General features: G+C 36.0%; 1 protein-coding gene across 1 annotated transcript in view; it reads right to left on the bottom strand.

Moving 5' to 3' along the window:
- Positions 1-3,910: 3,910 nt before the first annotated feature.
- TMCO1 (transmembrane and coiled-coil domains 1) overlaps positions 3,911-26,259 on the bottom strand; it is a 46,611-nt gene continuing 24,262 nt past the window's right edge. Inside the window, exons 6-7 of the mRNA XM_060134169.1 lie at positions 17,189-17,333; positions 3,911-4,495 (exon numbers count right to left, since the gene is read on the bottom strand). Of these exons, the coding sequence (XP_059990152.1) occupies positions 4,397-4,495; positions 17,189-17,333 (244 nt within the window). The 3' untranslated portion in view covers positions 3,911-4,396. The remainder of the gene's footprint in view (positions 4,496-17,188; positions 17,334-26,259) is intronic.

The following is a 26,259-nucleotide window of genomic DNA, read 5'->3' as shown; positions in this document are numbered from 1 at the left end:
CTAAAGACTAAGTATATGATATTCCATCATTTCTGGCAATGAAAACTGGAATTCTTAGCATGAGAATTAAGAGAGACACAGGTTAAAGAAATTAAGGAAAAACTCTGTAGCTCGGAATTTAAGAGGGGCATAGAGTACTGGTATAAACACATGATGCATTTTATCTTAAAACAACAACAAAACGTATTACCTATCTTAGTCCACAAAAAGGGCCTAGAAACCTACTAACCCAGTCTCAACGAGCATCTTTATGCTCTGACTGCAGTCTCCAAATACCATTCCCCAGTAAAAATAATCAGGCCTCCTTGAAGAAAGTGTTGCCTTCTGCTCAGGCAGGAAATATGAGGTGGCCCTGGAACATCTTGTCATATCACTTAGCAAGGATGCCACCAATGAAAACTAGGGTCATGTCAAACAGTCCCAGGAGCCAGCTTAAAGAGCCTCTCGCTGGCCAAAAATAGGACAATTTGAGCATCCGCAAGAAAAATAACTTCAGTGAACTGAAATGAATCAAGTATGTTTAAACCTATGAACTGCTAATCACACACATTGTTCACCCCTGGAGCATTAGAGTGAACAGCTCATTATTTTGAAAACCAGATAATCACGCATTTAGTCTGCCTTTCCTATAAAATTTAACACTGGGTAACCAAACGGTAATATGAAGGGATGCTTCTACCTATAGAGGTACTTTTACCTAATAAATGAAGAGATAGTAGAGTATCATAATTTTTCAATCCCTAATTATTAGTAATTAGTGATTAGCAAAAGCTAACATTACAAAAAGAGACAAGCAACAGTGTGTAAAACAGGCATGCAATCAGCAAATTTCAAACTGAGGGAAACCCTACAGGGGAAACAATGCAGTTTCTTCAACAAATAAATTACAAGGGGGGAAAAGAAAGAGAGATAGTGCAGAACTAAAATGTGAGTGGACTGCAAACCAGCCAACATCAGCGTCACCCTGGAATTTGTTAGAAGTGCAAGTTCTCAAGCTACACTGCAGTCTTATCAGAAACTCTGCAGTAGGGCCCAGCAGTCTGTGTTTTAAGGCTTCTAGGTGATTCTGATGTATTCTAGTTTGAGAACCACGATAATAGATTAGAAGAGATTTACAACGCTTGTCAACCAACTGATTCAAAAAAACTGTAAAAAATTTTGACATCTATAGACAATTATCCTATCAAGGAATTGTCAATTTTTTAAAGTGTGAAAATGGTACTGAGACATATATAGAGATATAGATATTCTTTAAAGCCCTGAAACGTTTATGAGTAAAAGATACAATGCCTAGGATTTGCTTTAGAATAATATAAGAGGAATAGAAGAACAGGTAGACAGAAGATTGGCCATTAATTAATTGCTGAAGATGAATAATCAGTATCTGGGTGTTCTTTATACATTTTTTTAACTTTCATTTATTTTTGAGGTTTTTCCCCATTCTAAAAAGCTTTAAAACTCAAAGCAAGAAGTAAATTCAAAGAAAATAAAAGACTGTAACTTAAGCAGAATTAATCCAAAAAAGGAGAAAGTATATGGTGCTTTTACTTGTATTGAAGGGCAGGACTGAAATACACAATATAAGTTTAAGTTATGTTGAAAAAACCCTACTACACACTAGCCTGTGACAAAATGATTTTGATTTGGATGTAAGGGAAAATTCTGGATGCTCATCAACCCACTGATGTCATTTTAAATTACTAGACAAACTGAAGAGAATAATTTTCAAATGAGAGAAGAGGAACCACAATCTGGTCAAAGGCATATGAGTACACTCGTTTGCTTTCCAGGTTTCAAACTGGCTTAGATTTTGAAGTCTTATCTGTTAATAAATTTAGGTTTACCTGAATTTTTAAAAAGTTTACTACTAAGTATATTATGAGCACAACCTGAGTAGCCTAAGGTAAATATTAATAATGCTTGATTTTTTTTTTTAACTAGGAAGGGGACAATCTACCCTTTACATAAGCAAAGTAGCCAAATCACGTGTTTTGAGAGCTGTTCAGAGGCTTCTCTGGCTTGAAATGTCATCTCCACTAATTAAGTGATGGTCTGGATTTAGAGTCATCCAAATGACTAGTCTTGAAAATTTTTCAGGGCAAGTAAATTAAAAAGCTAACTGTGAGGCTACAGTAGCCCTTAGTATCTCCTTGAGTTTACATTCTTGTGATGTGATAGCTCTGTTTCCTCTGCATACATCCCTGCTATTGTGTCCTTTTAGGAATAGGGTGAATAGATGTTCTCTCTCCTCCTTCCTTCTCCTTTTTTACTTCTCCCTCTTATTTACCCTCTTCCACTGAAATATACTTTATGAAAACCTCAACATCCATTAGAAATCTGATTAGAAAGCACCAGCTTCAAAACCTAAGAGGGCTGATGGGAGGATGAACTATATATTTTCACTTTACAAGGTAATAGCAGAATTTTGAGTGTGGTTTCTTCTCTTTTTATGCTTTATTTTAGATATTCCATCATTTTCTCATCATTGTTATCGTGGTCATCATTTCCTTCTTTATTACCCTTTTAATTATTATTTTGCCTGGAACAGTTAATGACATGGAGAAAAGACCATTAGAAGTTATCACTATCCATTATCAGGCATCTTTTCTGATAAAGGTAACCTTGCAATAGAGATTTCTGTTCCATTTCATCTGCTTTCAATGAGCTCCTGCTGTGCTCCCTCCCACCCACGTGATGGCTTTGAGGAAACAAGAACAACAACCAAAAAAGACAAAGCCTCAACTTTAGAGCTCATATACTCTAGCTGAGGAGATAAGGGAAAGAGATGGGAAGAGACTCACCACATGCTATATTGGGATGTTATAATACAACATAGCATTTGAGAGCCTGGACTACATGGCTTTAAACTGCTTGGGTTCGAATCCTAACTCTGCCACTCACTAGCTAAGGGATGCTAAGCAAGTTACTTAATCTCTCTTGCCTCAGTTTCTTCATCTGTTAAATGAGGGCAAGAACAGTAATTACTTTGTGGGGTTGTCTCGAGATAATGCTTAAACTAGATAATCCATAAAATATTTAAATTTATCAATATATTTTATCAATTTCTGTGTTGACCATCGATTCTTCGATCCCACACCTTCCCCCTGGTATTCTTCCCCGTCCCTGAAATATACCCTTTAATAATTCAACTATCTTGGATTTTGTAGCTCTGAAAATATTTTCCCCAGTTTTGCTCCCAAACTTCTGGTTTAGTTGTACATAAAATTCTAGGTTGATAATTATTTTCCCCAGCTTTCAAAATATTATCCCACTGTCTTCTGGACTTGATGCCATTGAAAAGTTTGCTGTTGGTTTAACAGTTGTTACTTTGCAAATAATGTACCTTTCTCACTGGTAGAATACATGCATCTAAGGACACTACTGATAAAAGTAAACATTTAGTACTAGAGTTATCACTCCACATAAGATTTCTAATTCCATGGATTCGGGGGCGGGGGGGGGGGAGATCATGGTATAAACATCCCCTCATCCTTTACAAAGGAGCAGGGCAGGAACCGAAGGCCACTGTGACTACAAGGAAGGTCTGCAAGATTAACCACAAATAACCATAACCTTGCCTCCAGGGGAGGACTGAGTGCCTTCCCAAGAATCCAACAGATTGTACTAGGGTATGAAGGAAACTGCTGAGGACCCTCATTTTTATACTCCTGTGAGTTATTACCTTCCTTTCCTCTCATGCTTTAGAATTCCTATAACAGGGCAACTCTGCATTTTGAGCATATGAAGCAAGTATGATAAAATATTACATTTAAACATTGCCCCAGGGTAGGGGAGGACGGGCGAGAAAAAACAAAAACAGCATTGCCCCTTCCTCGCCAATGTTTTCCCTTATGTTCAGATTACTAAAAATATGTATCTAGAAATATGGCAAAACAAAACACGTCTCTCCTTGTAGATGAAATAGCTAAACTTTTGGCCTCTTTTATTGATCTCAGGTCATATATTTGGGTTGAAAAAAACACACAACAAATTGTTCCAAATAAGAGTTACATAAACTAAATTTTTCTTCCAGATCTCTAAATGCTCATAGAGAGCCAACTTCCATGGTACATGGCACACAGCACATACTTGAAAGTTGATCCCACAGAAATATTTGTGTAAGCAAAATAAGAATTTGTTTCTCATTACATAAACATCACCTGTGCTTATCTAATCAAAACACTTGTTTAAAAAAAATTAATCTGTGACCAAAAGCACTATCATGTTTGTTGAGTGCCATTCTCATTCGAATCATATCCAAAAAAACCTAGAAATAACTCAAAATTAGAAAGTGGCCCAAGTGCTAAGGCTGCCTATGGCTCTTGCTACAAAATAGTTGCCGGTCTTATTTGAGTGTCTAAAAAGAATGACAGGAATTATAGGGTTCTTCTTAAATTCAAGAGAACTTCCCAGAAGGAGGTGGAGGGCCAAGAAATCCACCTGCCTGCTTGGTGGCGGCTCGTGAAGGGGCAAGGCCAAGGATCTTCTGGATGTTCTGTGAAGGAAACAGAATAAAAATTGGGTTTTAATGAGATATAGAGAAAAGTATTTAACATAGATCTCATATAAACAGAAACCTTACAAATAAAAAGTACTAATATGACCTAAAACAGGACGATTACTACTTATTTTGTAAAAGGCCTACAATGTTATAGAGATCACAGAACAGTAAAAGGCCTCTTCCCTCATAGGATCTTGGTCTACTAACCAAAGAAGCTGATTTTTTCAAGTGGAGAATCATAAAAAGAGGTAATCTTTTATTTCAACACAAAGTACATTCATTAGCTATTTCGTGTAGGAAGGCTTCTTCTCTGAGTATGGGGCTTATAGCTGGATTTAGTCATTATTGCACCGTCTGAAGCTGAAACTGAAATATTCAGTATCAGCTGAAACTGAAATATTCAGTATCAATGTCTTCAAAGAAGTGAGAGAAATCAGAATTTTGCAAAGTAATCTAAGTTCAGAATCCTCCTAGGTTTCTACGCAACCCCTCATCTTTTCAGCTGTCTCACTTAAATCTAATTCAGTAGGTTTTTTTTTAGAAACTCAACTTTATGAAACTAGTTCTCATAGAAAAGACTATTTTATACTCAGATTTCATCAGTTAGTATAACATTAAATTAAATAACATAAATGCAACAATGAGTAAAACTAGCATAAACAGTTTAGGGATAAACACAATTGGCTCTTGGAAGGCAATGACTCAACTGGTGGGAGCAGACAGGTGGAGGAGTTCTAAAGAGCACAGGAGTGGACAGTGTGATGTGGGGATAAGGTGGTTTGCTTTAAAGAGGGAGGGAAGGGGTTCATGAATGTGGAGAGGGTAAATAAGGTCAGTTAAGATATTGTACAGCACCTGTAAGTGGGAAAAACCTTAAAGATCATCTAATTATTTTTGCTCAAGTCTTTCATTTTATATTTGAGAAATTCCAATTAAAACTTGGAAGAGTAGGATGGCCTGTCCAAAATTACAAAGTTAAATGAAGAACAGAGTTAGAATTAAAACCCATGTTTTTGGACTCTTAATCTAATGGGTTTTCTTACATAGTACCTCCTCTATTAAAGTTCTGTTCTTCAGAACAAAATCTAACCCAGGGTAGGCAGGTTAGCTTGTATGCATTCATTCATTCAACAGTTCCTGAGTACCTAATGTGCATAAGGCACTATGAGAATATCTATATCTAGGCTCCTCTGAAGTATACACTCCCTAATACTTTATCATTAAGAATAATTGCTACTGAGAGGGCAGACAGCAGAAGCAAGAAGAACTACAGTTCTGCAGCCTGTGGAAGAAAAACCACATTCACAAAAAGATAGACAAAATGAAAAGGCAGAGGACTTTGTACCAGATGAAGGAACAAGATAAAACCCCAGAAAAACAACTAAATGAAGTGGAGATAGGCAACCTTCCAGAAAAAGAATTCAGAATAATGATAGTGAAGATGATCCAGGACCTCAGAAAAAGAATGGAGGCAAAGATCGAGAAGATGCAAGAAATGTTTAACAAAGACCTAGAAGAATTAAAGAACAAACACCTAGAAGAATTAAAGACAAAAAAACAGAGATGAACAATAAATAACTGAAATGAAAAATACACTAGAAGGAATCAATAGCAGAATAACTGAGGCAGAAGAATGGATAAGTGACCTGGAAGATAGAATGGTGGAATTCACTGCCACAGAACAGAATAAAGAAAAAAGAATGGAAAGAAATGAAGACAGCCTAAGAGACCTCTGGGACAACATTAAACACAACATTCGCATTATAGGGGTCCCAGAAGGAGAAGAGAGAGAGAAAGGACCCGAGAAAATATCTGAAGAGATATAGTTGAAAACTTCCCTAACATGGGAAAGGAAATAGCCACCCAAGTCCAGGAAGCGCAAAGAGCCCCAGGCAGGATAAACCCAAGGAGAAACACGCTGAGACACATAGTAATAATACTGACAAAAATTAAAGACAAAGAAAAATTACTGAAAGCAACAAGGGAAAAACAACAAATAACATACAAGGGAACTCCCATAAGGTTAACAGCTGATTTCTCAGCACAAACTCTACAAGCCAGAAGGGAGTGGCATGATATATTTAAAGTGATGAAAGGGAAGAACCTACAACCAAGATTACTCTACCCAGCAAGGATCTCATTCAGATTCTATGGAGAAATCAAAAGCTTTACAGGCAAGAAAAAGCTAAGAGAATTCAGCAACATGAAACCAGCCCTACAACAAATGTTAAAGGAACTTCTTTAGGTAGGAAACACAAGAGAGGAAAAGGACCTACAAAAACAAACCCATAACAATTAAGAAAATGGTAATAGGAACATACATATCAATAATTACCTTAAACGTGAACGGATTAAATGCTCCAACCAAAAGACACAGGCTCGCTGAATGGATACAAAAACAAGACCCATATATATGCTGTCTACAACAGACCCACTTCAGACCTAGGGACACATACAGACTGAAAGTGACGGAATGGAAAAAAATATTCCATGCAAATGGAAATCAAAATAAAGCTGGAATAGCAATACTCATATCAGATAAAATAGACTTTAAAATAAAGAATGCTACAAGAGACAAGGAAGGACACAACATAATGATCAAGGGATCAATCCAAGAAGATATAACAATTATAAATATATATGCACCCAACATAGGGGCACCTCAATACATAAGGCAACTGCTAACAGCTCTAAAAGAGGAAATCGACAGTAACACAATAATAGCGGGGGACTTTAACACCTCACTTCACCAATGGACAGACCACCCAGACAGAAAATTAATAAGGAAACACAAGCTTTAAATGACACAATAGACCTGATAGATTTAATTGATATTTATAAGACATTCCATCCAGAAACAGCAGATTACACTTTCTTCTCAAGGGCACATGGAACAGTTCTTCTCCAGGAGAGATCACAACTTGGGTCACAAATCAAGCCTCAGTAAATTTAAGAAAACTGAAATCACATGAAGCATCTTTTCTGACCACAGTACTATGAGACTAGAAATCAATTACAGGGAAAAAAACATAAAAAACACAAACACAGGGAGGCTAAACAATATGTTACTAAATAACCAAGAGATCACTGAGGAAATCAAAGAGGAAATCAAAAAACACCTAGAGACAAATGACAATGAAAACACAACAATCCAAAACCTATGGGATGCAGCAAAAGCAGTTCTAAGAGGGAAGTTTATAGCAATACAAGCCTTCCTCAAGAAACAAGAAAAATCTCAAATAAACAATCTAACCTTACACCTAAAGGAACTCGAGAAAGAAGAACAAACAAAACCCAATGTTAGTAGAAGGAAAGAATTCATAAAGATGAGAGCAGAAATAAATGAAATAGAAACAAAGAAAACAACAGCAAAGATCAATAAAACTAAAAGCTGGTTCTTTGAGAAGATAAACAAAATTGATAAACCTTTAGCCAGACTCATCAAGAAAAAGAGGGAGAGGACTCAAATCAATAAAATTAGAAATGAAAAAGGAGAAGTTACAACAGACACCACAGAAAAACAAAGCATCATGAGAGACTACTACAAGCAACTCTATGCCAATAAAATGGACAACCTGGAAGAAATGGAGAAATTCTTAGAAAGGTATAACCTTCCAAGACTGAACCAGGAAGAAATAGAAAATATGAACAGACCAATCACAAGTAATGAAACTGAAACTGTGATTAAAAATATTCCAACAAAGTCCAGGACCAGATGACTTCACAGATGAATTCTATCAAACATTTAGAGAAGAGCTAACACCTATCCTTCTCAAACTCCTCCACAATATTGCGGAGGAAGGAACACTCCCAAACTCATTCTATGAGGCCACCATCACCCTGATACCAAAACCAGACAAAGATACTACAAAAAAAGAAAATTACAGACCAATATCACTGATGATAATCCATGATGAAAAATCCTCAACAAAATACTAGCAAACAGAATCCAACAACACATTAAAAGGATCATACACCATGATAAAGTGGGATTTATCCCAGGGATGCAAGGATTCTTCAATATATGCAAATCAATCAATGCGATACACATTAACAAACTGAAGAATAAAAACCATGTGATCATCTCAATAGATGCAGAAAAAGCTTTTGACAAAATTCAACACCCATTTATGATAAAAATTCTCCAGAAAGTGGGCATAGAGGGAACCTACTTCAACATAATAAAGGCCATATAGGACAAACGGAAGGATATACAATGGAGAAAGACAGTCTTCAATAAGTGGTGCTGGGAAACCTGGACAGCTACATGGAAAAGAATGAAATTAGAACACTCCCTAACACCATACACAAAAATAAACTCAAAATGGATTAGAGACCTAAATGTAAGACTGGACACTATAAAACTCTCAGAGGAACATATAAGAAGAACACTCTTTGACATAAATCACAGCAAGATCTTTTTTGATCCACCTCCTAGAGTAATGGAAATAAAAACAAAAATAAACAAATGGGATCTAATGAAACTTCAAAGCTTTTGCACAGCAAAGGAAACTACAAACAAGATGGAAAGACAACCCTCAGGATGGGAGAAAATATTTTCAAACAAAGCAACAGACAAAGAATTAATCTCCAAAATATATAAACAGTTCATGCAGCTCAATATTAAAAAAACAAAGAACCCAATCCAAAAATGGGCAAAAGACCTAAATAGACATTTCTCCAAAGAAGACATGCAGATGGCCAAGAAGCACATGAAAAGCTGCTCAACCTCACTAATTATTAGAGCAATACAAATCGAAACTACAATGAGGTATCACCTCACACCAGTTAGAATGGGCATCATCAGAAAATCTACAAACAACAAATGCTGGAGAGGGTGTGGAGAAAAGGGAACCCTCTTGCACTGTTGGTGGGAATGTAAATCGATATAGTCACTATGGCAAACAGTATGGAGGTTCCTTAAAAAACTGAAAGTAGAACTACCATAGGACCCAGCAATCCCACTACTGGGCATATACCCAGAGGAAACCATAATTCAAAAAGACACATGCACCCCAGTGTTCACTGCAGCACTATTTCCAATAGCCAGGTCATGGAAGCAACCTAAATGCCCACTGACAGACAAATGGATAAAGAAGATGTGGTACATATACTCAATGGAATATTACTCAGCCATAAAAAGGAATTAAACTGGGTCATTTGTAGAGACATGGATGGATCTAGAGACTGTCATACAGAGTAAAGTAAGTCAGAAAAAGAAAAACAAATACCATATATTAACGCATATATGTGGAACCTAGAAAAATGGTACAGATGAACCAGTCTGCAAGCAGAAATAGAGACAGAGATGTAGGGGACAAACGTATGGACACCAAGCGGGGAAAGCGGCGGGGGGTGGTGGTGGTGTGATGAATAGGGAGATTGGTATTGACATATATACACTAATATGTATAAAATAGATAACTAATAAGAACCTGCTGTATTAAAAAATAAATAAAATAAAATTTAAATATTCAAAAAAAGAATAATTGTTACTGATGTGTTTATATTTGAGATAACACTGTCAGAATATCACATAATATTTAAATATGAAGACACAACTTCAAGAACTCATTTAAATTATATTTGCCATAAAATACTTCATTCATTCATTCAATCACTCACAATACTATAGACCATGCTGTACTTTAAAAAGAAATCTAAAAACAGGTTATGAAGAAAAATCAATCATTAGTAGGTTACTTCCCCTTAGTAAAGCTGGAGAATGTCTGTATTTCTTTCATAATAAAAATAGCTCCTTCATGCTCCCCTCTAAAAATCCACTACACAAAGCAATAAGAAGACCAAATGATAGAATGTCACTAAATTTCCAACTTCTTTTATTTATTTATTTTAAAAATATATTTATTTATTTATTGGCTGCATTGGGTCTTTGTTGCTGTGTGGGGCTTTCTTTAGTTGCGAAGAGCAGGGGTTAGTCTTCATTGCGGTGCGCGGGCTTCTCCGAGCGCAGGCTCAGTATTTGTGGCACACAGGTTTAGTTGCTCCGCAGCATGTGGGATTTCCCCAGACCAGGGCTCGAACCCATGTCCCCTGCATTGGCAGGTGGATTCTTAACCACTGTGCCACCAGGGAAGTGCCTCCTTGAAAACTCTTAAGTCAGTGGTGAATCATATAATCACTAACATACCAGAACATGAAAAAAATAAGTAATAGATAAAAACCAGACTCACAAATACTTACGTGAATTAGTAATGTCATAAAATTGCCTTAGTTTAGGTTTAAAATTTAATCTTTGTTTAATCTGCCTCCACTCTGAATGATTAGTATAACAGAAATAATTTTAAATGTACTTCTATACCCTCATATTTGATAATGATTTCTTTAGAAGTGAAGTTGCAGGTGGGGAAAATTAACCTTTTTATTTCAAAAGAAACATAAGTTCCATGAGGGCAAGGACCATAAGTATATGTCAGTTTTTTTTTTATAACTGTATACTAAGCATCCAGCACAGAGCCTGATACACATATGTGTTCACTTTTGTTGAATGAATAAATGAACAGAGGACTCTATCAAGGGATTATTATTAATGTGATAGTAAGTTCTCTTATAGATAGGGGAAAAAAATATTGAAGCAGATAGATACCCTTAATTCAACCTAATATTATACCTCCATCATAATAAGGGGGCATGATATAGAAAGTTAGCAGTTTTCTTTTTTGTTTTCAGTAGTTGTTCTTAGGGTGACACTTTTTTTTAAACCAGTTAGCACACTCCTACCCTTGGGGTATTGTCACGAAGGGACTGGAGCTAGCTGATTTAATCACACTACCACTCTCAGTAAAGGAAGTGGATTCTGGTTAATACCGTAGAGATGTTATTAACTGACATATGTAAATATCATAATCTTTCACAAATATAAGGTGTTTAAAACAAATTCCAGAAACCTGGTGATAGAACTATCTACTCACTTCAGCAATTAAAACCGTTGACACTTTAAGGACATGAATAACAGAAATGTTTCTCATTCCCGTAGATGCTATATTCTAATTTACTACAAGAAGACTTCCCCATTAAAACAAGCAAGGCCACCCTACCATTGCTGGAGGTAACGAATAAAATACATTTTGTTTTTACACATTCAGCATAAACATTAACCCTGAGTGAATGAAATTATGGTTTTCACTCACTGAAACAAAAGCATGAGAAATTACTTGTATTCTTTTAAAAATGGTCTCAAACTGGTGGCAAACTGAAGCCTTAAGATAACAGTACTGGGTAAAATGATGAGTAGCTGTGGAAAACAGTATGTTGATTCCTCAAAAAATTAAACATAGAATTGCAGTATGACCAGCAATTCTACTTCTGGGTATATATGCAAAAAGAAGGGAAAACAGGAATTCAAACATTTATACACCTGTGTCCACAGCAGCATTACTCACAACAGCCAAAAGGTAGAAGCAATCCAATTGTCCTTTGACAGATGAATAAACAAAATGTGGTATATACATACAATTGAATGTCTATTCACCCTTAAAAAGGAAAGAAATTCTGACACATGCTACAACATGGATGAACCTTTAAAACATGCCAGTTACAAAAGGACATAAGTATGATTCTACTTATATGAGGTCAAATTCACAAATATGAACAATCAAGTTCACAGAGACAGAAAGTAGAATGGTTGTTGCCAGGGACTGAGGGGAGAGGGTAATGAAGATTTAGTGTTTAATGGGCAGAGATTTTCGGTTTGGGAATATGAAAAAGTTCTAGAGATGGATAGTGGTGATGGTCATATGACAACGTACAATGTACTTAATGTCACAGAACTGTACAGTTAAAAATGGTTAAAGCAGCATATTTTATGTTATGTCTATTTTACCACAATAAACAAGAAAGATTAAAAGCACTGGAATTACTGAATATAGGAAACCAGAAAGTAGCTTCTGGACATAAGAGAGCATTGCCTTGAGGATTCCTCAGGAAAACTGCTACGAGGGGTGGTCACACTGACAAGTTTAAACCTTGGCACTCTATAGGTATGACACATATATTTTGACCCACTCCTCCATATTCTTTTACTCTAGGGGTTCAGATCACAATGCTTAGCCCACTCTATGACACCTGCGCATTGCAAAACCCTAATTATCTACACAAGGTGTGAAGAAAGGAGGAGTGTCCCCAGCCAAACACTTGCACTGGGATCTGAACAGACTTTCAAATTTCAAAGAGGAATTTAGACAGGCACTCCAGAGAAAATATTAATAGTAGGCTGCTGACAGGGCTTCGTGCTATTCATATACACACTAGATTCAAGAATAATCATTAACCTTACTGCATCCTTTTGACCCTCCGGCTCCTCAGTCTTTGAAAACAAGGGATAGGCAACCTTTGATCTCAAATGAATCCATGTTTTCCCTAATAAAAATCACATAATAGTTGGCAAAGTACAAGAGCAAAGAATAAATAAGGTACACCAGTGTCAACTCCAAATGCATCGAACCATGACTTAATGAAACCAAAATGTACTAGAAGAAAACAAGGATGAATTTCTTTATAACTTTAGTTAAAGACCAGTAAACCAAAAAAGGAAAAGAAAAACAAAAAAAAAAACAACTAAAAACCTCCAGCAAACAAAATTTTGCATGGCAAAAACCATACTAAGTAAAACAAACACGAATGACAATTTGTAAAAATTACTAGTAACTTAGATCACAGAGAGGGCTAATCTCCCTAAGAGCTAAAAATTAAGAAAAAAATAAATAAATAAAAATTAAGAAAAAGATCAACAACCCAATAGCGAAATAGGCAAAAAGCATACACGGTGTCTCGCCTACCAAAGAAAGAAAAAAAATACATGAATAGTTCTTAGACAAACAGAGATGCTCAATCCAAATAAGCAAATTAAAACTACGATGAGAGAGCAATTCTTATCTGTTAGATTGGTAAAAACCCCAAAGTTGGACAATTCCTACTGGAGGTTGGGGGCAACATGAATTTTCCCATGTTGTTTTAGGGAGTAAAAAGTGGTATAACCCCAATTTTCCAAGTTTATATTTGGGTGTAGTATCTACTGCTTATTGCACACCTGCCTTTTAGGTGCACACTACACTTTAAGGTATATACAGGAAATTCAGAAATCACTAGAAGCCCATGCACCACAATGAACAGTAGCCCCCGCTCGGTGCAACTAGAGAAAGCCCATGCGCAGCAACAAAGACCCAACACAGCCAAAAAAAATTTTTTTAATATATATATTTATTAATTAATTAATTTTAAAAAAAGAATGGCTTCATTGAGGGAATCATAATACAGTCTCTAATCTGAAAGCCTCATATTTTATGACAGATCATTTCACATGCATCTACAGAGTCAACTATTATGCAATGTAAGATCTTAAAAAACAAATACAACAACAAAACAAAACATAGAAAGAGAAAGGGAATAAGAGAAAGGAATTTTAATTCAAAGAAAGAAGCATATATTCCATAGTAACACTTCAAATGTTAAAGTATTTCAGACTGGATATAAGTTCATAATCCTCCTGTTAGTATACATACTAACAACCAACGGGGAACAGAATAAGAAACTATTGGCAGCTAATAAAAATGATAAAAGTAGGTCATTTTAGTGATTTTTCAAAGATTTTTAATATCTCAGAATACCTATACTAGAGCTCTATATATTTTTCTCTTATTAATATCAGTGCATAGACTCGGACAAGCGGAAATTAAAAGTATGAATATATATCTTCCTTGGCTGAAAACAAACACACTGAATTTTTGTGTGTTTTTTTGCTGCTCCTTCTCTCCCCACCCGTCACCTTTCACCTTTTTTTTGTATTCTCAGGAGTTAGCATGGCTGGTCTACTGTCCGTTTTTAAATAATTAATTAATTAATTAATTAATGGCTGCATTAGGTCCTCATTGCTGCGCACGGGCTTTCTCTAGTTGCAGCTAGCGGGGGCTACTCTTCATTGTGGCGCGCAGGCTTCTCACTGTGGTGGCTTCTCTTGTTGCGGAGCACAGGCTCTAGGCACATGGGCTTCAGTAGTTGTGGCTCGCGGGCTGTAGAGCGCAGGCTCAGTAGTTGTGGCACATGGGCTTAGTTGCTCTGCGGCATGTGGGATCTTCCCGGACCAGGGCTCGAACCCGTGTCCCCTGCATCGGCAGGCAGATTCCTAACCACTGCGCCACCAGGGAAGCCCCTGACTGTTTTTATAAATAAAGTTTTGATGGAACACAGCCACATTCATTCATTTACATATTGTCTAGGACTGTTTTCATACTATAATGGCAGAGTTAAGTTGTTGTGACAGAGACTGTATGGTCTGAAAAGTAAATACAAAAGTATTTATCATCTAGACCAGCAGTCCCCAACCTTTCTGGCACCAAGGACTGGTTTCATGGAATACAAATTTTTCCATGGACGGGCAGCGGGGAGATGGTTCAAGCAGTAATGTGAGCGATGGGGAGCAGCAGATGAAGCTTCGCTCGCTTGCCCGCAGCTCACTTCCTGCTGCGCGGCCCAGTTCCTAACATGCCGTACCAGTCCGCAGCCCGGGGGTTGGGGACCCCTGATCTAGACCCTTACATGGTGGTCAGCAAGCAGAAGAAGTTTGCTGACCACCATGGTAAATGACCATGGCATTCCTGATAAAATTAATTGCTACACATACACCTCACCAGACTTTCTGAAATAACTGAAAGGAGTTTAAAGACCAGCTTGGGCTGAACTTTCTCAATGATCATTCTTAACATTTATTTCACTAAAAAAACCCCTCTACAGTTCAGATGGTGATTTCTAGGTAACAATGTCCAGGTAGCAGTGCAAATGGTGCATCTAAAATAACTATTGTGAGGGAGTTCCCTGGTGGCCTAGTGGTTAGGATTCCGGGTTTTCACTGCCATGACCTGGGTTCAATCCTTGGTCAGAGAACTGAGATCCTGCAAAGCCGCGAGGCTGGCCCAAAAAAAACAAACCCCCAAACACAAAAAAACCACAAAACTGTCGTGAGCCATCACAAATAAAGTAGTAACATCTGCATGTAATTAAAATAGAATTGTTCTTTGTTGCTTAAAGTAACATGTATACATCATTTTTTATTAATATTTTGACCTTAGCTATAATTTTAATATTTCATACTTAAATAATCAAATTTAAGAGCAATATTCTAGTTATCAATGACCTCTGTTAAACCAACAAAGAGATCCATGTTGTCGCTGTCTTGGCTTTCACCTTGGATAAGCCAAAATGCTAAAGCATGTCAAAAGATGTAGTATACACCTCGGCTACACAAGAATACAACTTCCTGGTGGACATACCCACTTAAGTGCCTCACAAACACCTCAAACAGCATGTTTTCTAACCAACCTACTTCCCTTTCTTCTACTCCCATCCTCCATTTGGTCACCAAAGCCATAATGTTGAAGTTACCTTAGTTTCTCCTTTCTCACATTAAATCAATCACTAAGTTCTGCTAGTTTACCTCTATATATTTTTCAACTTTGTCCTCTCCTTTTCAACCCTCCCATCACTGTAAGTTTAGAACACAGTGATTTTTTGCTAGACTACTGTGATAATCTTCTGAGATTTCTGCATCTGGTCATATATCTACCCTTCAGAATGCAGCAAGTGTCAGCAAATGATTCCAGGAAGCCTGGAAACTTGGTTGCATTTAATATGCAACAGAAAAAGGTGGGAGACATCCAGATAGAAGGAAGAGCATTCACAAAAAGTGGGTCTGGGTAAGTGGAACATGGAAACTGTCAGGCAAGTCAGAATGGCCGGAGTGTTGGATGAGGTGAGAGATGAGGTAAGGAAAGTATTAAGTGGTAAGATCATGAAGATCTTTGTGACCTTCAAACTATTATTCCATTTCCTATTGATTCCCACATGCCAGACAAATCAAAAAACCTGCTGCCACAGACAATATTCAGAGGAAGAAGAAGAAAAATAACTCTGAATCATTTATGTAAAAATCATTGAAAGAATCATGTTCATACTTATTGCATGTGCCAACCTCCCCACTACAATGCCTGCTGAGTGGCAGTATGTTCAAAAACTGAATAATGCCTTGAAATATGAAGAGTTCTGGAGCCAGAGACTTTAACTAACCTCTCTTACTTTTTAAAGTCCCATCTCAAAAGCCACTTCATTCTTTCAACCTTTCTGCCTGAATCGTCTGCCACTAATTGAATGTTATGTCTCTCTTCCAGGCTCTCACAACCTTATATGTATCTCTTAGCTCTCACTCTTTTTCACTATGAATGTCTGACCATCATGTTGCTTGAATGTAAATTCTACAAGTCAGACTTTATCTCAACTGTGACTAACTTCAAGTCACCAAATTATTTGTTTATTTGTGTTTCTGAAGTGCCAAAAGGCACTGGTGTATAATAAAGAAGAAATGATAGTGGGAAGACAAAACCCACTCTTTACTTTCCTACCTTTAGATAGTTGCAATAAAGAAGAAACTTGAGAGCTCTAAAAATGGGATGTGGAAACCATGTTTGATTTTATGGCTACTTCCCATCCCTAAGGATCAGTAATCTAGACCTACATACATTTAAAACAGTTTTAGATGATACTCGAATTCTAAAACAAGCAACTGAAAGATCTCAGTAGCAACAGGTAGACACTTCCAGTATTACAGAAGTAGACACTAATTTAGGGTGTGACAGCAAGGAAGGATATACATATTAAATAGTGGATGTTGTCACTTACCTGTCGAATTGACATGGTACAGAGAATATACAGGAAGATGAAGGAACAGTCTGTGGTATCGTCCCCCAGCAGATTTCGATGAGACAGTCCTTGGATGTAGGAAAGGGGGGTGAAAGGGAGCTTTGCCACCACTCTACCATCAAATCTAAAAAGGAAAAAACAAAGAACTGTTATTTTTGGAAGACTGACAAGCTTCTTAGTTCCAGAGAAGAATCTGGGACAGAAATAGAACTCTAAGTCCCTTGATCTCTAAAAAACAAAGAAAGGATGATATTCTAAAGAGACTTGAAATCTAAGGATGTAAGGAAGGGCGCCTAGATTTTTCCCATCAATCTTTTTCTAAACTAGTGATTCTTAATTTTTTCAGTATCAGGATCCTTTAACACTCTGAAAAATTATTGAGGACCCTAAAGAGGTTTTATTTAGAGGTTATATCTATCAATATTACTGTTTTATAAATTAAAACAGAAAATTTAAACCATTTATCAAATCATTTAAAAGGTAGCAATATTCAGTATGTTAACACAAATATTTTTATGGAAAATATATGTTCCATACAGAAAAAGAATTTAGTGAGAAGAAAGGCTTTTTCCCCCCAATCTCTTTAATGTTTTATTTAATAGAAAAATGTTGGATTCTCATAGCTGCTTCATTACTCAGGCTGTTGCAATATTACATACCCTATGAAGCCTCTGGAAAATTCCACTGTACATTCATGAGAGAAGGAGAGTGAAGAAGGCAAATAACATCTTAGAATTATTACAACAATAATTTTCACCTCAAGGACCTCCTAAAAGTCTCAGAGACCTCCAGGGATCCCCAGACCACACTTTGAGAACCACGGTTCTAAACCATGACACCAATAAGATTTTAAGAACCCTCTTTTCCAAGACTCAAAGATTCCCAGTATATACACATTAAACAGGATAAACACTTCTGGAGAGAAATTCATGGAATATACATAGTGGTGAATGAAAAATGGCATACATAATACTCTGAGATAACTTTTAACATACTTCTAATGTTTGAAAGTAATTCCTTTTACTTTTTCTAAAATAGAAAAATGTTTTGAAAAGAGAAAATCTTAGAAAAAAACTAGAAGAAAATATGTATCAGTGTTTATTTTGAGATGCTGGGGATATAAACTTCTTTTACACTTTTCTATGAATAAGCTGTACAGTCAGACAATATTGAGAATTATAAATTAATGTGATTAAGGACAGTGATACTTCATAATATTAGAAAAATATATGACAGCATCAGTTACTTTATCCAAATAAAGTCTTTAACTCCAGTTAAAATATCTAGAACATTCCCTCTTAGAAAAACATTTGGTATTTAGAATGTTTCTATAGAGGGAGACGGAAAAGAGAGGTAGTATTACCATCTTTTTCACTGGGGAAAAAAATACCTAAATATCCATATTAACTATTGTGGTTATAAAGAGCTTCTTATACAGCTGAACTCCAAAGAATATAAATAGAATGAATTTGACATATTCTGTACATATGTATGATTGTCCACTTACTATGCCCAACTGCTTTCCTAGTATATAGTTTGCACAGGGTAAGGGTTCTATCATGAACTGTTGTTACTTGGATATGACGAAAATATTTAAAGACCTGCTTGAAGTAGTTATTCTTATCTACTAACCTCACAAAAGCAAAACAAAGTATTGTAATAACTTTTCCAGGAGGAGGTATTCCCATTCACTCACAGGAAGTATTATACACAGTTGTTCCAATATTTCCTGGTTATATGCTATATGCAGTATACTGTTCTACATATGCCACTCTACTCTCCATCTGTAGAGTTAAACTGTGAGGAGTAGGGCTGGAATAAATATAGCCCAAAATGTTTACCCCTCTTGCTGCTAACATACACACCCAACAAATTCATCTTATACAGTCATTTTATTCCTTGACATTTTTGACTTGAAATTGTAACCAAAAAGAAAATCTTTTACAACTAATAAATGAATTCCGCAAAGTTTCAGGATGGAAATCAACATACAAAAATCAGTTGCATTTCTATACACCAACAATGAACTATATGAAAAAAAGAATAAAACAATCCCATCTACATCAAAAACAATAAGATACTTAGGAATAAATTTCATCAAGGAGGTGAAAGATACATACACTGAAAACTATAAGACATTGATAAAGAAACTGAAGAAGATACAAATATATGGAAAGATATCCATGTTTATAGACTGGAAGAGTTAATACTGTTAAAATGTCCATACTATCCAAAGTCATCTACAGGGCTTCCCTGGTGGCACAATGGTTAAGAATCCACCTGCCAATGCAGGGGACACAGGTACAAGCCCTGGTCCGGGAAGATCCCACATGCCATGGAGCAACTAAGCCCGTGTGCCACAACTACTGAGCCTGCGCTCTAGAGCCAACGAGCCACAACTACTGAGCCTGCATGCCACAACTACTGAGGCCCGCATGCCTAGAGCCTGTGCTCCGCAACAAGAGAAGCCACCACAATGAGAAGCCTGTGCATCGCAATGAAGAGTAGCCCCCGCTCCTTGCAACTGGAGGAAGCCCGTGCGTAGGAACGAAGACCCAATGCAGCCAAAAATAAATAAATAAAATAAATAGATTTATTAAAAACAACAACAACAAAGTCATCTATAGACCCAATACAATCTCTAATCAAAACTCTACTTTTCACAAAAATAGAAACATCCATACTAAAACTCATATGGAACCACAAAAGATCTTGAATAGGCAAGGCAATCTTGAGAAAGCTGGAGGCATCAAACTTCCTGATTTCAAACTATGTTACAAAGCTATAGTAATCAAACTAATATATTACTGGCACAAAAAGAGACATGCAGACCAATAGAATAGAATAGAGAGCCCAGAAATAAACCTAGTCAACTAATATCTGACAAGAGCCAGAAATGCTCAGTGGGGAAAAGGATAGTCTCTTCAATAAATGGTGCTGGGTAAACTGGATACTCACATGCAAAAGAATTACACTGGACCCCTATTATACACTACTCACAAAAATTAACTCAAAATGGATTAAGGACTTAAACATGATACCTGAAACTGTAAAACTTCTAGAAGAAAACATAGGGAAAAAAGCTCTTTGATATTGGTCTTGGCAATGATTTTTTTGGATATGACACCAAAAGCACAAGCAACAAAAATCAACAAATGTGACTACAGCAAACTAAAAAGCTTCTGCACAGCAAAAGAAACAAAATGAAAAGGCAAACTATGAAATGGGAGAAAATATTTGCAGACTATATATCTGATAAGGGGTTAACATCCAAGATATATAAGGAATTTGTACAACTCAATAGCAAAACAAAAAACACCAAATAATCCAATTAAAAAGTGGGCAGAGGATCTGAATAGATATTTTTCCAAGCAAGACATACAAATGGCCAAGAAGTACATGAAAAGGTGGTCAACATTATTAACCATCAGGGAAATACAAATCAAAACCACAATGAGATTTCACCTCATGCGTGTTAGAATGACTATTATCAAAAGGACAAGAGATAACAAATGCTGGCAAGGATGTGGAGAAAAGGGAACCCCTGGGCACTATTGCTGGGAATGTAAATTGGTACAGCTACTATGAAAAACAATATGGATGTTCCTCAAAAAATTAAAAGTAGAACTACCACATGATCCAGAAATCCCATTTCTAGCTATTTAGCCAAAGGAATTGAAATAAACTACTGTCTCAAAGAGATCTGTACTCCCATGTCATTGCAGTATTATTCATAATAACCAAGATACGGAAACAACCTAAGTGTCCACCGACAGATGAACGGATAAAGAAAATGTGATATATATACTGTATACAAGTCTGACAGAGAAAGACAAATACTGTATGACATCACTTATATGTGGAATCTAAAACAGCTGAACTCATGGAAACAAAATTAGATTGGTGGTTGCCAGAGGATGGGGGTTGAGGGAAATGGGGAGATGCTGGTCAAAGGGTACAAACTTCCAGTTTTAAGATGAATAAGCTCTGGGCTTCTAATGTACAGCATAGTAATTATAGTTAATACTGTATTATATGCTTGAAAGCTAAGAGAGTAAGTCTTAATTGTTCTCACTGCCAACACAACAAAATGATATTTATGTGAGATGAAGGATTTGCTAACTGACCTTATTGTGGTAATCATTTTGCAATATGTATGTGTATCAAATTATCACTCTGTACACCTTAAATGTACACAATGTTCTATATTATATGTCATTATATATCTCAGTAAAGCTGGAAAAAAGCTTTAAAAGAATAAGAAGAGAGAAAACCTTTCATGTCCTATAAGTGAGTTATTCATTTATGTGAAAATGAACATTTAGTACGAATGAGACCTTAAACCAGCCACAAATATGAAGGAAAAAACCCCTTCAAATTAATTTTTCCAGGAGATTAGAGGCTTTCCATAGGAATAGCTAAGAATAGACACCATTACTAGTCTGTAGCCTAATAATGAAAAGAGTTAGGGAGAGAAAGAAAAAGGTGCAAAGAGAGAGATAGCTTATAGGTACATTATTTCTTTAAGTGAACTTACTCTCTGCAGTTCCAGAGGGCAGGACCACTGCTCATGAACAGAACAAGCAGGCATATTTTGGTCCAGTAAAAGGAACCACTTTCAAACCCTAAATACTACTCGGTAAAACTATATTATCTCAGAAAACATCAAGCTCCTCATCGTTGAAAATGATTAAAAATAATGGAAAATTATCTGCTAGAGGTATTATTGGAGAGATTTCCGTATTGACACAGAAGTAATGTGTTAAAATGACTTTTAAGATCACTTCTAAGATTTAATGTTTCAGCTTTATGGAAATGATCCAGAAGAGAAGCCAAAGACAAATAAATAGCTGAATTTGGTGCCTCTTGTTGCTACTCTGGCAATCTGGAGCTCAAGTCCTTCCCATCTTAGTCTAACTTGAGGCTTTTTTCTTATCAACAATTGTAAGACTAAAATGGATATTAGAGATAATGTATTCCAATCTATAATAAACAGATGATCAAGGTGAAACTAAGAGAAATTATGTGAAAAATGAATAGTGATTGTTCAATACACTCAAAATATGTACTAGACTGTAATAACTGACACCCACATTACTTTTGTTTAGAACTGCTAAGGGATGGTGGGCTTTTTTTTCTATACCTTTTTTCCTTTTTTTCCCATACTTTTTTTTCCTTTTTTTCCCATTTAAATTTAAAATCCATACATACAAATATGATTAAATTTTGATTAAATTATTATTTGCTAATATTTTTAATGAAAAGAAAAAGAAAGGGGTGCATTCAGTTTCAATCCCAGCTATTGTCTGGACTGTCATGTCACATGAACAATGACGTTTTATCTGAGGATATGAAGATAGCATTGAACCTTATAGATTGGATATTCTGAACATCAGATCTGAAATGTCTGCTTTTCAATATATGTGAAATAAAACTTGGAATTTGCTCACCAAAAAAAAATGTACTAGACTTTTAATGTCACATACCAGCTTATAAAAATAGAGATACATTCTTTAACTTCTAGGTGCTCACAGTCCTAGACATAAGAAATATATATACATATATATATATATATATATACACACACACACACATATATATATATATATATATATATATATTTAAATTTCTGGTCTGAGCACAAAGACCAGAAAAAAAACATGAACACCATTCAGCAACCATGCTCCTTGGTATCTATCCAAAGGAGTTAAAAACATGTTCACAAAAAAACCTGCACACAGATGTTTATGGAAGCATTATTCATAATTGCCAACTGATGAACCTGCAATGGTACCTCATCATCACCCAAAGTCCACAGTTTACATTAGGGTTCACTCTTGGGTTTTAATAAATGTATAGCAACATGTATCACCATTAAGTATCACACAGAATAGTTTTACACTAAAAAATCCTCTGTGCTCTGCTTATTCATCCCTCCCTCACACCTAATCCCTGGCAACCACTGACCTTTTAACTGTCTCCAGAGCTTTGCCCTTTGTAGAATGTCATATAGTTGTAATCATATAGTACGTAGCCTTTTCAGGTTGATTTCTTTCACTTAGTAATATGCATTTAAGGTTTCTCCAAGTCTTTGCATGGCCAATAGCCCATTTCTTTTTAGCAATGAATAACACTCCACTGTCTGGATGTTCCACAGTTTATCCATTTACCAACTGAAGAACATCTTGGTTGCTTCCAAGTTTTGGCAATTATCAAGCTGCAATAAACATCTGTGTGCAGGTTTCTGTGTGGACATAAGTTTTCAACTCATTTGGTTTCACTTTCACTTTTTATTCTACATTATACTGTTTGAATTTTTTAGAAGTACTTGTGTATTACTAGTATAAGAAAATCTTTTTCTTTTTAAACTTTGGTTCTGATGCACACTCCTGGTTAAGATCTACTACATAGGGCTTCCCTGGTGGCGCAGTGGTTGAGAGTCCGCCTGCCAATGCAGGGGACACGGGTTCGTGCCCCGGTCCGTTAAGATCCCACATGCCGCGGAGCGGCTGGGCCTGTGAGTCATGGCCTCTGAGCCTGTGCATCAGGAGCCTGTGCTCCACAACGGGAGAGGACACAACAGTGAGAGGCCCACGTACAGAAAAAAAAAAAAAAAAAAAAAAAAAAAAAGATCTACTATATAAGCTTTGGGAAGCTACCTGATATATCATAAACTAGTCATTTCAAATCATCAGGGAAAATATATTATTTGTTCCCTACCTGGTATTAACAATAGCTAAGTACTTGGTAAAGTTGGAAACTAACCACCAAAAAAAATTACAGATGAAACAAAATTTAAATATAAAAAATAAAAAGTAGAAACAAATTTATATAATCTGGTATGAGAAAGGCACTATTTATATAACAGAAAAGAGTAACAGATTTGACATAAAAATTAACATTGCCCATATATCTCAAAAAGAGAGCTTAATAGTCTCAATAAATAAAAAAATCTTATAAAAAGAAAATAAGGAAAAGAACATGAACTAGAAATTTAGAAATAGATAAACATAATAAGTATATGAAAAGATGCTACATCTCACAAGAAATGCAAATTTTAAAAGAAATATTATTTTTAGCTATTAGATTTGCAAATATTAAACAGATACATAATTCCCAGTGATGACAAATATATGAAGAAAGAACCACTCACAAGTACTGAGGGCAATAATCGAAAAATATAAATTAATAAAAAACTTTCTACGGGAATTCCCTGACAGTCCAGTGGTTAAGACTCCGCGCTTCCACCGCACGGGGTTGCGGGTTCGATCCCTGGTCGGGGAAACTAAGATCCCGCATGCTGTGCGGCAAGGCCAAAAAGAAAAATTTCACCTAAGCAATACTTCTAGGATATGCCTGAGGAAAAAATAAGTATACACTAGTGTACATACTACCTGTGAAAATTCTGTGTGAAGATTAATAGAAGATTATACAAGTTAGGGTACATCCATTCAATGGAATATTGACAGACATTAAAAATGATTATGCAAGATGGGACTTCCCTGGTGGCACAGTGGTTAAGACTCTGCCCCCCCAATGCAGGGGGTCCGGGTTTGATCCCTGGTCAGGGAACTAGATCCCATATGCATGCTGCAACTAAGAGTTCACATGCCACAACCAAGGAGCCCATGAGCCACAACTAAGACCTGGTGCCACCAAATAAATAAATAAATAATTTAAAAAATCCTAGCCTGCATGCAGCAATGAAGACCCAACGCAGCCAAAAAAATAAAAATAAAAAAAAATTTTTTTAAATTAAAAAAAAATCCTCTAAAAATGATTATGCAAGAGTTACACATACTGCATTTAAAAAATTATCACAGGTAACTACAGCAGGTTACAAAACAACCATTTTGGGGTATAAAAATTAATACATACAAATATCTAAATGTTTGTATACGGAGAGAAGTACAAATCTTGAAAGGACACGTACTCATTTGAGGAAGGCAGAGTGATCTTTACTTTATATTTTATACATTTATATATTATTGGAATTTTTCCAGTAAGAATTTATTACTTCAATGATTACAGAAAGAAATGTAATAAAAGGTTACACCTGAGGGGAAAAATATGGCATTGGGAGAAAAATATATTTGAATCAGATGCCCTTCCCATAGAGCAGCCGTTCATACCACGATATGTTCACAAATAACATTAAGAAAGGGAACCACATGAATATAAGGCAGCATTACCACTGGTAGAAATGGCCACCATTCTTTCTTTTCTTTTTTTAAAAATTCAGGTATACGTAAGTTTTTTTTTTGTTTGTTTGTTTTTAAATGTTTATTTATTTATTTATTTATTGGCCATGCTGTGTGGCATGTGGGATCTTTGTTCCCTGACCAGGGAGTGAACCTGCACCCCTTGCATTGGAAGCGTGGAGTCTTAACCACTGGACCATCAGGGAAGTCCCTATACGTAAGTTTTACAATATTAAATAAGTTCCTGGTGTACAACATAGTGATTCACAGTTTTTAAAGATTATACTCCATTTAGAGTTATTATAAAATATTGGCTATATTCCCCACAGTTCTTTCTTAATCAGCCTATTTCGTTAGAACCCACCTGTACATAAGACTAAGGACTACAATCAAATGCTGAACTTCAAGCAAAGCAGTGATTCAAATTTATTGTAGGTATCACACAATAAAGCCAAGACCAGTAAGAATAGCTCTACATACACACATCACTAACCTATGAAAATATTATTTTAAAAATCAGAAGTATGAGAAAAATAAGATGTTAGGCATTATATTTTTAAAATATAGATGAGTACTTAGCTAGCTCTATACTGTCCAGAATGTGACAAATTAAAGAATATTTGAGTATTTGAGTTGTACCAATGAAGTTTACTAGTTAACTACAAAATCTTTCAGTGTTTGGTTTGCCTGGTAATCCACGGTGATATATACCCAAGAAATGAGAGAAAGCATAGCAGTGAAAAAAGGATACTGAGTTTAGAGTTATAAGTTAGAAACTATGAGACTTCTAGAGACCTTGGGCAAGTTATTTAATCTTCCAAAGGTCCTTTTCAGCAGTAAAGGTCTATG

This window comes from Lagenorhynchus albirostris, chromosome 2, assembly GCF_949774975.1.
Source record: "Lagenorhynchus albirostris chromosome 2, mLagAlb1.1, whole genome shotgun sequence".
In the NCBI taxonomy this organism is placed as follows: Eukaryota; Metazoa; Chordata; class Mammalia; order Artiodactyla; family Delphinidae; genus Lagenorhynchus; species Lagenorhynchus albirostris.
The sequence above is the reverse complement of the archived record's forward strand: the minus strand, read 5'-3'. Positions and strand labels throughout refer to the sequence as shown.